The sequence below is a fragment of the Myripristis murdjan genome, chromosome 18 (genome assembly GCF_902150065.1).
Source record: "Myripristis murdjan chromosome 18, fMyrMur1.1, whole genome shotgun sequence".
Classification (NCBI taxonomy): domain Eukaryota; kingdom Metazoa; phylum Chordata; class Actinopteri; order Holocentriformes; family Holocentridae; genus Myripristis; species Myripristis murdjan.
The window spans coordinates 27,938,296-27,953,090 of record NC_043997.1 but is presented as its reverse complement, the minus strand read 5'-3'; the positions used below and the strand labels follow the sequence as shown (position 1 = coordinate 27,953,090).

Below are 14,795 nucleotides of genomic sequence, written 5' to 3'. Positions count from 1 at the left end.
TCCTGTAAAAAAACAAAACAAAACAAAACAAACAAACAAACAGAAACCCACTATCCCAATCCATTGAAACCACCTGCTTCCACAATAGGGCTTTGTTGGTGCGCACACACACACACACACACACACACACACACTGCAGGATAGTGGGGCGTTAAGTGTCCTCTCACTTCAGGCGTCCGGACCTCTGACTGCTCTAATGCATCTCAGCCCTGGAAACACAATAATAACAACAGCTACAGTATCAATTATTGACCAGAGCCTGAGCACAGCCTGAACCGTCTCCTGTTACCTAACACTGTGACAGGAAAGAAAGAGAGGAAGAAAGAGAGGGAAAGGAAAATAAAGCATGAGAGATGGGCAGGTCTGTATAAATGTCTCAGGTCAAGATATCCCTTCAGCAGAGGGCAGTTCGGTCTCATATGGACAAATCTTGACAATCGTCCTGCAGGTAACTTGTGTGTAATTTCCAGTGCAATACTTCAAAGTCAAAGTGTGAGGCAGTTTTAAGCGCAGACGACCTAGGGGGCCAACATCGCCTCGGTCTGTGAGCTGCCACTGTGTCTAGCCCTCTCCTTTCACAAAGAGCCTTTCTCACGAGGAAAGAGGGATGTTTGCAGGTTTTTTTTTTTTTTTTTTATCAAACATGTTATAGCACAGGACCTTGGGACACAGCTACAACACAGTGAAGGATGCTGGGATCCTGGAGCCACAGAGAGCAGTAATAAAAGAACCTGATGCCGAAGCCTGGGGACAGACAAAACTCTTCACAGCACAGTGGGAAACTAAAAATATGGTCATGGTTACATTTAAATGGTGAAGGTTGCCAACCTTACACTTGGTAGTGCGTGATGCAGTCAGGTTTTCTCTTATTTTAATCATGTTCAAACTAGGACACAACCAATTATTGGTCCTAGGTGATTATCAGATATTCAGAATTTTTCAATAATTGGTATCATAATTTGATCTACATGATAGCCAAAATGAAAACCAATGAGATGCTGCCTCTCCATCTGACATACTTGCCTTAAGAAGAGTTACAATTTCATGTGAAAGTTTGCCTGTGAAAGGCATCTGAACACAGCTCAAGGAATCTGATCCAAACGTTACTTATCTGAGCTTTAAATATATCACTTTTAATCAGTATAAAGTTGTCTTTTTCATTAAGAATTTAAGTTTTACGTATTTTTTGCTAAAGTCAAATGCAGTCAAATTGACTATATGAAAATCAGCCTTAAATATTAGTTATCAGTGTCCTCAAATGCTAATAATCAGTATTGGTATCTGTCTACCCCTAGTTTAAAATTTGGACATGCTTGTGGGTTTCTGAAAGTGGTTAATTTTTGTGATAAAATCAAATATATTTAAAGGATTACTCCGTGACATTTTCATGTAAAGAAATGTGTATTTACTACTCTCCAACGCAGCAATGATTCAAAGAGCAAGTTCATGAGAGCTTTTACTTTTGCTGTTCTGAACACCTCGTGTTGGGTAGAACATTCCTCTGACATACAGGACATGATGTGTGTATGGCTCCCCTTGGTTTGGAATGAACAGAAGAAGAACTGAGTCGTTAGCATGAGCAGCAATAGCCACCATGGCTGAGTATATGAAGAAAACGCCACCTGCACCTACGCCTTAAATTCCATCAACAGAAAGTCCCACCCACATCGTTTAATTGACATGAAATCTTGCAAATTACCACTTTAATTGTAGCCAACAAATTTGAAATATTCAGTATTTATCTGAAAATCTCATGTTTATGTTCATGTTTAGGTTCTTTGAACAGTAATGAGGACACAGGTACATTCCATAGAAAAGAGCGTAATCATCCCTTTATATAATCAAATAAAAAAATGACGTCTTACTCACCAAAAACAAAACAGCACAAACAATATCTATGAACACAAAACACACAATCAAGCGCAAACAGTTGGAAAAATAAAAACGAAACCTAGAGTAAGTAGGAAAACCAACGAAAGCATCGGATGAGCTTAATTCAAGATGAAACGACAACTTGTTTTTTCTGTCGTAAAAGCTGGTAAAGAAGATAACGACTTCAGTGTCATATTCAACGTACTCCATAACTGTTCACCTCTAATTCTGCTACAATGATTCATTTTGTCTAGGTGTAAAAGCCTCTGAAACAGCATTTATACCACAACAGAAGAGTCCTTCAAGCAGGGTGAGGCAGGTTTCACTGCACGTTTTACCGACTGTTGAGCAAACTCCTCCTACTCCACAGTGGCAATTATGTGTGAATGCACGGTCAGGAGGATTGCTACTCAATTTGCAATGACAACAAAGGAATCTTGAATCCTGAAATAATTTCTCCCGTCCAACCTCCCTCCTTGTGCAGATGAATAACACTGACTGGATATGATCCAATTTTTTGTGTCCAGATGATCCTGGCAAACAAATATGTGGGTCTAACCCCAGACTGTCCCCACTGCTGGTTGATAGATTGACGCTTTAGTCAACCCTGAAGACACAGTTCGTGCTGCATTGCTTATTGACACAGCTACCCACAGGAAAAGCCTCCATAGACCACCACCGATCAAAAAGGACCTCAGCTCACTGACTCGCCTGTTTTGAAAAACTTCTTTCCTCTCTCTGCTGCTAACTTCTCCCCCATGTGGCACCTGGCATCTTGATCTACGCCACCTGACAGAGCAAGACGGCAAGCCTATTCATCTCCCCCCGTCTTCTTCGTTTGATCCCGGAGCCCCCGGGACTTCAAAGCCTATAGCCAGTGGATTATGGCTATCCACATACCATGCCAAGCTGACAGCTACAGGCACTGAGGCTCACTCACCACACATAATACCAACACAGACATGGTCCCACAATCCACGTGGGCCCTCTCAGAAACATGCTAATTTCATGGTAATTTCTGCTTTTCGGACGCTGATGTCAAGAGGCAGCCAACCGCCTTGTTTGTTGTCTGTGCCGATTTAGATTGAATTCTACCATTTGCTATGTTTTTTTCCTCTTTTTTTCCTCAAGAGGCCTGTCCAATGGTGAATCTGGAGCATTATTCATACATCGCAACAATTAAAACATCAACAGGTGAAGGAGGAAAATATGTACATTATTCATATCTGTCCTCCGGGGAAACAGGCAGTCAGTGCTAATGAGAAGCTGAAGCTTTGAAGTCATGGAGCCCTCAGTGTGGTGAATGGCATGAATTAAGTGCTGCCATCAGACACAGTTTTGCTCTATGCATGTGCCTGTGAATGTCTAGATAATTTTAACCATCTAGAATAAGCAGTGTGAACACAGTCATGCCAATTCCCTCAAGCTTCTGTAATGAAATGTAGTATTGCATTTTGGGGATATCCAAGCCCTCCACCCTATCACCACCCCACCACAAGGCGGTCAGAGGCAGAATCAACCACAGAAAAGCACCCATGGTGCTGGTAGGGATTCAGTATCTTGCTCAAGGACACTTGCCTACACGTCCCTGCCTACATGAGGTTTCAAACTAAATTTGTTCAAAGGACAAATTTTCCAACCACAAACTCACCCAACTACCCACAAGTATCATGTTCAGAAATGCTATATACAGACAAATTAAAGGAAAAACAATATAAAGTGTGTTAGTAAGGTGCTGAGCCACCATTAGCCACCAGAACAGCTTCATTGTTGGCATAGATTTTCAATGTCTCTGGAACTATACCAGGGGATGGATCATCACTCTTCCAAAAAATATTCCCTCAGTTGGTGTGTTCAGGATGGTCGTGGAGAGTTCCTTCGAACACATTGGTCTAAAATCTAGATGGAGATCTGGTGACTGCGATAGCATATGATTAACATCATTTTCATCCTCATCAAACTATTCAGAGACCCTTCTCGCTCTGTGGATGGAGGCATCATCATCCTGAAAGACACCACTCCAAATGCTTCATCACAGCATAAAGGTGATCACTCAGAATAACTCTCTCTCCCTCTAAGCTCTCTCTCCCTCCCCTCTCTGTCGTGCTCCCTCTCTGTCGTGTTGTGGGGGGCATTTTCCTGGTAAGGGAAGCAGATGCCAGCAGACGCCCTCACTGTAGGGTTCAAGCGTTTAGTCCTGTAGCGTTTTCTTGGTATATACCACACATGCACTCACCCACTTACAATATTATGTTTTTCCACATCCTCTGTTAGACCAGTGTCTATAGTTATGGCACCACTTAACTCTCAACTGGGCATTTGTTCGGATTTATGCACTATAACTTTAATATCCCTCTCTATGTAGAGTATCTTTTGGGAGAATGGTGTTCCATCCCTCCAGAGACTTGGGGGATCTATGCTAAGGCTCTTTGAAGCTGCTCTGGTGGCTTGTTGTGACCCAACACATCAAGCCACATTTATTTAGGATTTTCCTTTAATTTGTCACTCATCTGTATGTAGAAAATATATTCCATGGGAAATATTTCAAAGCAAAAACTACATTATGGCGGGGGAATAGATGCCTTGCTTTTTGAGCTTGAACACAAGAGAAGTGTGAAGTGTTGTTGGCGAGCAGCAACTCTGCTAAATAGAGGAAGCTCTGCCAGCCAGACTTGACCCCTTTCCCTGGCACTGCTGGTGCCCGCCATCCTGCCCTGTGCCATGCTGATATGCTATCTGCCCAAACAGATGCCCACTCTGGCCTTGCAGCACCATTCTCCTGTCCACCCTTTGCTCATTGCTGCCTGCTGATGTTTTGTCCGTCCTAGCACTTGACATATCATCTCCTTGAAGAAGCACAGCAGAGCAATAGAGGAGACCCACACTGACCTTGCTGTTGTAGGGAAGCTGCTTGCCTATGAAAGACCTACAAGGGTCTGAGGCCAGACTGAACATATAAAGCCATCCAACAAAAGCAAACATGGTGTAAACATTTGGCCTACCTCCACAGGGAGCTCTCCAGCACCTTGGTGGAATCAGCATGGTAGTACTTGGTCAGGATCAGGATGACCTGCAGAAGAGTATAGGAGAATGATGATGAGTCAAGTGTAATGGAAAAACAAAGCAGTTGGTTGGCAAATCAGTTGTGGGGAAAGGTTTTCATTGGCTGTCATGTGCACTTTCCCACCTTCCCTAGACATTTGAGGGCCCTAGCCAAAAACTCTTTGGGGCCCTTATGTTTTACCATGAATAGATCATTGTAGGTCAAAAGGATGAACAACCTGAGCAGTTTTATTTCACCTTGTCTTTTTATATTTCATTTTTTGGGTCTTTTTTTTTTTTTTTTTTGGCAATTTTGTGGTAATTCGTTTTTTTGGTATTTTTTGATACTGATCTATTCATTTTTTGGTAATTTTTGGCTATTTTTCTTTTCTAATTTTTTTTAAATAGATTTTTTGCTGGTTTTCAGGACTTTTTGTAATTTGTAATTGTATCCTTTTTGCAAATTTTCTGATGGATTTTTTTGTGTGTACTTTTAGTATTTCTAGTCATTTTCTGGTAATTTTTCTTGTAAATTTTTACTGATTTCATGCCAATTTTTAGTGTCATTTCTTGCTAATTTGCTCATCGCTAATTTGCTCATCACAATGGCTAACCCAAACTTTTCAGATCTGAGAAAATTCACTAGATTTCTTTCAACAGCATGGGAAAAGGGTGACCAGCAAATTTTCAAGAAAAAAAAAAACATAAATAAAAATAAATAAATAAATAAAATAAAATAAAATCTATTTTGAAAGAAAATAAAATTTAAACTATAAATTAGTAATTAGTGTTTATACAGTTTATACAGTTTATATTTATACAGTTTGCAGGAAATATCTCTGAGCTGTCAGAGTCCAAAATGCTGATTAAAAGTTTAAAAAACATGTTTCAGAAAGGTTATTTCTCATTTTATCTGGACATGAATCTGGGATGAAATGCTTACAGATTTAGAGAAAACAAAACTTCAGGAGACATATTTAATCAATGCACCTATTTCAGAGCCATTGGTGAGTCAATACAGCTGCATAAATACTGGCAAGAGATTTTATATTTGGAGCTAAAGGAGGCCTGCCTTCCCTGATGCTGATTTTAACGTTGAGTTTTGTTTGAAGGTGTTTGGAGAAACACCCTCAAATTATTACCCTGAACAAGTAACTGTCTTGCTTGCCACTTTAATTCTACAAAACTGCTCAGTGCTTCCCTCTGAGTATTTCTTCCAGCTTCCCCTCTGCAAGCCAAATTATGTGTTTAGTTTTAATCCACAACATTTTTTGGGGGGCCCTGTGATTATAAAAATCTCAATTCAAGTGGAACTCAGGTTTGTTTTGGAGGATGGAGGACATGCTCAAAATTCCATAGAAACCTAGAATCCATTATTTATACAACCCAGACATCTGGGTCCACAGTGTAAACCCTATGCATGTTCACTGGATCAGAGACTTGTCTTTCATATTTCTGAGATCTGCTGCTCTTGACAGCAAGGTCTGCTGGGATTTGTGTTGCCGTGACTCTGAGTGCCAGTGGGTCAGGCAGTACAGTAGGGCTTGGAGATGTGATTGACAGGCTGGCTTGCAGTTCTAGGTATTGGAGCGAATGAAAAATTCCAACCTGCCTTCAGGCTGAGGGCAGCTGATTGGCTAAGGGGCCGTGCCCACAGGCAGCTGCCAGCGGCTGGCTGGGTTGAAGGTGGCTGCTCCTAGGCAGTCACTCTGCAACTGTGCAAAATGGAATAAATCTCATCCTGGGCAAACAAATCGCTCTATCAGGACATGACCATAGTTTACATCTCTATATTCCTTGTGGTGATGGTACAGTATTGTGACTCATATTCCATGCTGTTTTTTTGGTATTCAATCACACACTTTGGATGAATACAATACACAGTTTCAGTTTCATGGAGCAAATGCAAGAGCACCAGTGTGAAAGTCTGGGTGGTCCCCTCAGAGAGTGAAGGACAACAGATGAGTTCAGGAGGTGAATGTCTGGTGAAGTCAGATGTGATGAAGGCACTGCTGTTACCCTTTGTAAGATAGTTGGCCAGAATATTTCCACAAATATGTTTTTATCATGTGAGAACATCTAGCCCTTTAAAACCTGCCCTCAAGCATAAATTATGGCCCAAGGCTTTCATTTTGCCTTCTTGTGTTGGGGTAGGGCCACAGAGCCATGAGCATTCACTTCCTTTTAGCATGCAGACAGCAGCCCAAAGCAACTTTCATAAGACTTCCTCTGAGGCGGAACCAGTCTTTAAAGACCACACTGTGCTGTAAAAGAGGTTTTTCTGCACACAACCCAGGGTTGGTCAACGCAGAGCCCCACAGCTGGGAACATACAGAATGAGCTTTGAGAGCTCTAAACCAATTTCCACAACACAGACTGTCATCAAAGCCACTCAGCGGAGTCTCCAGGCACTTGGCTCAAAGCAACCCAAACTCAGGAGTTCCAGCCCTTGGTGGAGCTTGGCTTCCAAAGATGTTTATGGAGTCCAGCAGACCGGAACAGAGGACATTTCCCCAAGCAGCATCTGCTTGCCAAGCTTGGTAACAACCTTAGTAACAGCTCTAACAGATGCAATGACAGGATACAACCTTTTTTTTCCTCAACCTTTTTAACTCTTTGAAAAACTTTCTGTGCTGTTGAGGGATTACATAGCATCCATATTTGATTTTGCTACAGAGCCACTGCGCGAGGCTTGCATAGTCATGCAGCATATAGCAACACTTCCCTGATCAGTCACTGGTCTACTAAGACTCAGATTAGGTCTGTGGAAACTGACTCACATCTGCTTAGATGTGGCTCTTCTTGTGAGATACTCTTGCAAAGCTTCTCACCAGTGGAGAAGCAACAGTGCACTGGAGCCCTGGTATAAGGATGCTCCACCCTCCACACTTTGTATTTTTGCCACCCCAAGTCAATCTTTGGTTCCTTTCCTTTTTTAAGTTTAAGCTGATAGCTCAGGCTATATGCATTTGAGTTTTCAAAAATTTCTGTGTTTTCTCCCATCGATATCCTCCATGATATTTAAGTCTTTCTTTAGCTGAGGGCAGACTGCAGTCTTCTGGCTCTTGCTGCTTTTCGTCATGCTGTTCGCCATATCGTTTTCCCCCGCTTGCAGTCACCATAGCAACAAAGACACCCCAGGATTCCATGTGAATCGAGCATGCACAGATGTAACTGAATATTCCGGTACGGGGCATTTTCCGACTAAGGTGTTTACATGGCACAATATTATGGTTGGAACAGGCATATGCCAGGGGTCTGATTCGGAATTCTCTCCAACAGGAATATGACCTTAATCGGGTTCGGTGCGTGTTTACATGACTCGTGCGCAACCGGAATATTGCAGATAGCTATTCCGAATAAAACAGGAATATGGTGTGCATGTAAACGTGCTCAGTGACAGCCTCTCTGTCACTCACTCAGGTGAGACAGCTCACGTTGTGTCTCTCTTCAGTAGCGGTCAGGTGTTTTCCAGCTCGCTCTTCCCTCGGTCTGTAATCACTGATAGTCAGTAGAGTTTCTGCTAAACTTGATTGGTAAAAGATGCGCTGCTTTTGAGCAGACAGGCTGAATGCGACTCGCGTCGCGTCTCTCACTGCCGACACAACGCTCGTTTTTTGTTTTTTTTTGTTTTTTTAACCATCTGTTCACTCTTAAGAGCTGGTTTTTGATTTAAAGTCAGTTAGAAAACTTTGCTCATACTGGACACGGTGCAGAGTCACAGTCTTAACACACAGACCACTTACACACATACATTAGCTGAACACACAAAGTACATTATTATATTGATTTTATTTTGGCTGCATGCACTGAGAGTCTGACACCTTCTCACTGTAGTTCATAAAAAAATAAATACAGTAGTTGTATAAAAACAAATTAAGCTTTTTATATTATAAGAACGTTAGGTAGTAAAAAAAAAAAATCACTGATTATAAAAAAATTGAAAAATTAAAAAAGAAAAAAGAAAGTTATGTTGAGTATGAAAACTCTTGTTCATTGCATTTTACTTTGTACTTTATAATTGCTTACTGCACGTGTTGTATTCATTGATGCACTTAAGAATATTCATGTTCTGTGTTTATAAAAAACTTGTTCTGTAAATAGTTTATTTTCTATTGTGATCAAAAACATTGATCTGAAGCTTCTGAGGCTGTTCTGTAAATATTTTTCTAACAAACAATAAATATAGCAACTTCTGATCAACCCGTATCAATTTCAGACTTAAAATGACATACTGATGTAAGCCCCACACATTTCCGGTCAAATCCCACCCACGTCCGGTTTAAGCCACACCCACTTCCGGTTTAGGCCCCGCCCGCTCCAAGTACGGATACGGATACAGATAATGTAGATGGTTATACAGATACAGATAGAGATACAGATAGTGGTGTACTCGCTCATTCCTAGAAAAAACTGTTCCAATATTGGCATATGGGTTTATATGACACAATAATAAGGCTTCTCCAGGAGAATTCTATCTTCTTTATGCTGACTCTCTTACCCCTGTTATGGAAAGTGGGGTAAGTGAGATAATTCGAAACCCGATGATTAAGGTGCATGTAAACACTGAGATGAATGTTTGCGTCAAACTGAGGTGATCCACTCATGCAAAGGCTGCCATTACATGTACTATATCGCTGGGCTGGGTTAGAAAGCCTTGAACAGCTTCCATCCTTCTGATCTGACACAAACCACATCTGGAGTCTGGGAAAAAAGTGAGCTCTGCATATAATATTTTAGATTACATTTTTGTTTGTGCATTATATATCAAATTGCATCCTTTACATGTAAAGGAGAACGTGAAAAAATAATTTTAAGGACCTCTCTCTCACTCCATTGGCCTGGAGAGACTGACACACACATCATTCATTTGAATGTCACCATTCCTGCGGTTTTTCATCCAGCGGCCCAATGAAATTTCAGCATCTTTTTCCCTATGTTTCACTGTTCTTTCAGGCCAAAGTTCTGCTCATTTGGAAAATGATTTTTCTTTTGGGGATGAAGTGGACAGGGCAAGGACATAGTCTGCCATAAATCACTGTGGGCAGGAGGCAGAGGGAGCATTTATTTGGCAGGAGTGTACTTACCCACACTGACAAAACTGTTGAACAGCACAGAAGCCAGATTCCTTTACTGCCTCAAGTGTGCAGACCGGTGTGTAAGAATATAACTTGGCAGCCTCTACCTACAGTTTATTGGACTGAAGGGCAGAATTGGCACAGACTGAGAATATCAGTACTAAAAACATCTCCCTGTTTTTTGGAAATGCAATGCTATGCCAGTCAGTTGTAATTCAATATGAATAAATCACAGAGCCGTACTTAGAGTCAGCATGTATCGGCAAACATGCCAAGCTGAAGTTAACGACATCTGAGAGCAGATTTTTCGTGAGTAATGACAGAAAATCTCTCAATATCCTGCATTTATTCAGATAACAAATGAGAAGGAGGTTTGTGGTGAACCTGTTGACCTAAGCTAACCACTGTGGATGGACTATTTCCCTGTGTAACCATCTTGTAATACTGAGGCCACATAATCAGCCACAGTGGGTTTCTTGTTTGTAAGCTGGTAGACAATGAGCCTGATGGCATTATTGGAGAAAAGTCAACAGGGCGGTCAGGACCCCTGGATAACCCAATGCAAGAGTTACAAGAGACCCCATTGAGACATAGCCTGCTAGAATAGTTGACCATGAACTCTAACTCAACAACCACTATTTGTCCCCAGGACATTCCCATCAACTGTGATTCAATGGAATGCTATCAATCAGCTATTGAGGAGTGGACGGACAGAAATGTTAAAAGAGGACACTGGGGGAAATACAGACAGACAGACTCTGAGACACTGGGCCAGAAGAAAGAATGCAGTCATTCATTTTTAAAGCCAAAACGGTGAAATACAATTGCTCCATCGAAGTGTGTGACACCCGCCCCGTCCCCACCTCCCATCCCGGGGCGATTCACATTCTCCAGGAACAGACCACACACATAAACAATTCATCACAGTCTGGAAAACGGGGGGAACTCATTTTTGTCTATTTCCGAGAAGAAAAAAAAAAAAGGCCACTTGATTCTCTTGGGGAAGAAAAGTAAAATCCCAGCTGATTTGATTTGGGAATTACTTTGTTCTGACACTTTCATGACACTCTTTTTCATACACCCACACACATACATACACACACACACATACATACACACATATGGAAATCAGTTGCATACACATGCACTCAACCACGCATACATACACATACATCAGTATTACTATACTTGTAAGGACCTTGCATTGATAACCTTGTCCTAATTCAAATCACCTCCCAAAATGCCTTCACTGCAAAGGTCAAAAATTCTTCTCACAAGGACATGCTACTGCTTGTTTTAATTTTTTTACATCGCTCTCTTCCCTTTCTTGGGTACACGCACACACATTCACTGACATAAAACAATGTATTTCCTTCTTCAGAATGGTTCCTTATTGCACCCATCCTTTTCATTCAGTAGCAGCTTTAAGGATGCCAGTCACCGCTGAATGGACACGTCTGGCTGGACTCGTTTTTGCATTGGTCCTTGACTACTCTCTTTATCTGAGGCTAGGCAGTGACCCACACACTCCTTACCATTTTAACAGTGGTTTGAGACTGCCACCATTCATTAAATTGCTCAGGCGAAGAGGGGAGGTGTGGGGGAGCAATTACATGGACCTTTGCCTCTGCTTGGCCTGTTCTCCGTCCACACAAAGGCTTGGTGGTCTTCTCTGACCTTACTTACAGGAATCCGTCTACACAGGCTGACGTACAGTACGAGTACATCTGGACACCAGGTGTATAGCAGTAGGTAGCACAGCATTGTCTTTGCCTTTCTCTTTCTTTTGTCCCATTCACATATCTGAAGAAAAAAAATCTTCGGTTGACTAACCACCTTAATGATGTTTCATACAATAATGGATTGTACTGTACAGTGGGAAATTATTTTTGTAACCCTCTTTGCAATTTTGGTGCCAAAATAAAAGTTGAGATGACATCCACAGACATCCAGAGCTGGTACCAGGATTGTTTTGTGAAATTGGGACTTTAATATTTTTTTTGATATCCATTCAAAACTGTGGAAAAAACTGTTTTAATATGAATTTTTACCCTGCCATAACAGTATGTTGTGACAAATTAGTGCCTGTTTGGGTTGACGCAGAACATGGTCACCTTCTGCGCATGTCCTTTTGTCAGATGCTTGATGGGATGATTTCACTGTGGTTAACTAACCCCCTCCTCTTCCATGCCTGTCGGGTACCTCCCTCTTTCAGTCTTCTGCTTTTGATCTTCAGGCTTCCCTATGTCTCTGTGGTTTTCTTTTTTCCATTCCTCGTTGCTATCCCTTAAATATCGGAATAATCACTATAATCAAGCTCTGATCCAATCAAAAGCTTGTTTACCCATCACAAGGAAGAGCCTGGAATAGTTTGAGTTTATAATATTCACGCAAATGCACATGCATCCTCCTCTGATTTTCTTAAATTGCGGGTTTATCAAACAACAGACTATCTTTGATAACACCCTTTTAAAGAACACACTACTACTATTACATTGTGACTCGAAAGGTATCATTAAGACCCATTTCAAATATATATTACCGAACAACAACCATCCAATACATGCAAATACATATGTCTGTGTAAGTAAACGCTGGGATAATATTGTCCATGGAGACTCCAGTAGATTGACTGATGCTCTATCCGACAGTTAATTGGACCAACAGGACTACGGGAGCTGAGTTCCTTAGATGTGTGATAATCCACTGCTGGGAGCCCGAGGCCTCTGAGACCGAGAGAGAAGATGGAAGGGGAGGGGGAGGGAGAGAGAGCATTAAAGAGAAAGATGGGATACATGAGGAGGCAGAGAAATGAGATGGTGAGAGATGGTGAGAAACTGATGGAGAGACAAAGAGACAAAGAAAACGTGTGAAACAAAGAAAGCAGTGAAGAAATGGAGAGCTGGAGGGAGGAGGCTATCTATAAAAAGCAAGAACGGGGAGATGAAGAGGACCTGAGAGAAAGAGAAAAGAGGGGAAAAGCAGGAGATGGATAGTCAGACAGGGGGGCTAAGAGTCCAGCCTCAGAAATAAAATAAGAGAGGGCTGTAGTGGAGACGTTAATCGATGAGGCTGAGGGATTAAAACAAGCCCTCTGGCCCTCAAATCTGTCCATCGGTTTCACCTCTGGGGGGAGGGGATGGAGCAGGGAGTGCAGTGATGAGATTTGATGGGGCCACTGGGATTGGGAACCCAGCTTAACCTGGCTCTAAGTAATCAGTGTTTTCAGGTGGAAACTTGATGGGATATATGACATTGCCTAGATTTGGACTGCAGTTCCCTCTGTGCTGTAATTCTCCAGAGCAGGAGCAGATTGAGGAGGCCGGGCATGCTCCACATGCATCAGGCAGGGTACAAACAGCTCAGTCAGTCCTGCCAAGAAAGTCAGACCACTGGGTCAACGGTTTTGGGGTGCAAGTTTGGATTTGGAGTTTAAGCAAAGCCTCAGCATGATGATTTGCATGAACCATGAATCTCGGCGTTGTGCTGCTTCCCAGATTTAGACACTTGATGGATGTGTTGCTCTGGATGATTGACAGATTCTCTTGTCTATAACCGCACAAACATATCGAAGCTGCACCTGATTGGACAACCGCTTCACTAGTGGGCTGTCGTCTCCTGGATTCAGCCCAGACCAGCTGTTTTTGAAACTTTCTCTGAAATTACCAAAACAGTTCAATGAAATGTGTTTCTGAAAACATCTGATGTGAGAAATAAACCTTGCAGTTGCTGAATCTGTCTTCCTTTCGGATCGATGATGGTTAGTTAAAAAGTTTCGCTGGAGTTTTCCAGAAGCAGCAAGTCACGCTAGGTGCCTGTAATTTTCATAAAGAAGCCTAGACCTCAACTTTATGCAAATGGGGAGGCCGACATGACGTCCCGTCTCCTGAAATGCAACACAACACTACCAGAATCCATTGCACAGCTGCCTACACAGACAATGAATGGGAAGCATGGAAATGACTGATTCTGTGGACACGTATCATTAGGCAGATGTAAACACAATCAGCCCACTTCCTGGTTCAGTTGCATCCAGGTGCTAAAACGTTTTGTGTTTGATGCTCGTTCAAACTTTAAGTCCCCGTGAAATGACCTCAAATGACTTGTATAGTGACGTCATCCTGTTCTAATGGGTGTAAATTTAATTTTCAACCAGGAAAACCTTCACAAATCATTGAACATCCTCTCTCACCCGCCTGTCCCTTCATATAAAATTGTTTTTCTCCCAAACTGAAATCCTGGCACTTGGCACTTGTGAATGATCCTTCCCTGCACTTTGTCCCACCAAAACAGGAGTTTCACCTGAATGCATTGAGCAGATAATGACATAACTTCCAGTTTGGGGTGAACTACTCCTTTAAGCTTGGCTTTTGTGAAGTGTGGGAACCCCAAATGACAGCACGTTACAGCCATACGCTTCCAACATGCCAAAAGGACTCAGAGGTATCACAGAGCAGATGCCTTTGAATATGGAAACAGAGTGAGATGTGTGATGTTTCTGTCACTGTCAGATATGTGGAGCAGGCTGTCACTAACTGACACAAACTCTGTCAGCACCCTGTCTGAATGCTGCCATGGGATGATGGGAAAAAAGAGCCACTGAGGATAAATAGATAGAATAAATACATGGGTGCATGCTATTTTCTTCTTCATGCACATGACCATAAAAACCTCTCTCCTTACTTCCAGGTAGACAGATGTTGAAGTGTAATGTTCAATTTCCAATAAAAATATTTCAAGACAGGAATACTAGGTGGGGAATCTAAACATAAAGGAGAGGAAAGCGCAGGTGGAGGAAGAGAG

At 42.0% G+C, this 14,795-nt stretch overlaps 1 protein-coding gene across 1 annotated transcript in view; it reads right to left on the bottom strand.

The window, feature by feature from the left end:
* The window catches only part of sorcs2 (sortilin-related VPS10 domain containing receptor 2), a 409,650-nt gene that overhangs the window by 309,546 nt on the left and 85,309 nt on the right, over nt 1–14,795 (bottom strand). Inside the window, exon 2 of the mRNA XM_030076136.1 lies at nt 4,875–4,942. Within this exon, the coding sequence (XP_029931996.1) occupies nt 4,875–4,942 (68 nt within the window). The remainder of the gene's footprint in view (nt 1–4,874; nt 4,943–14,795) is intronic.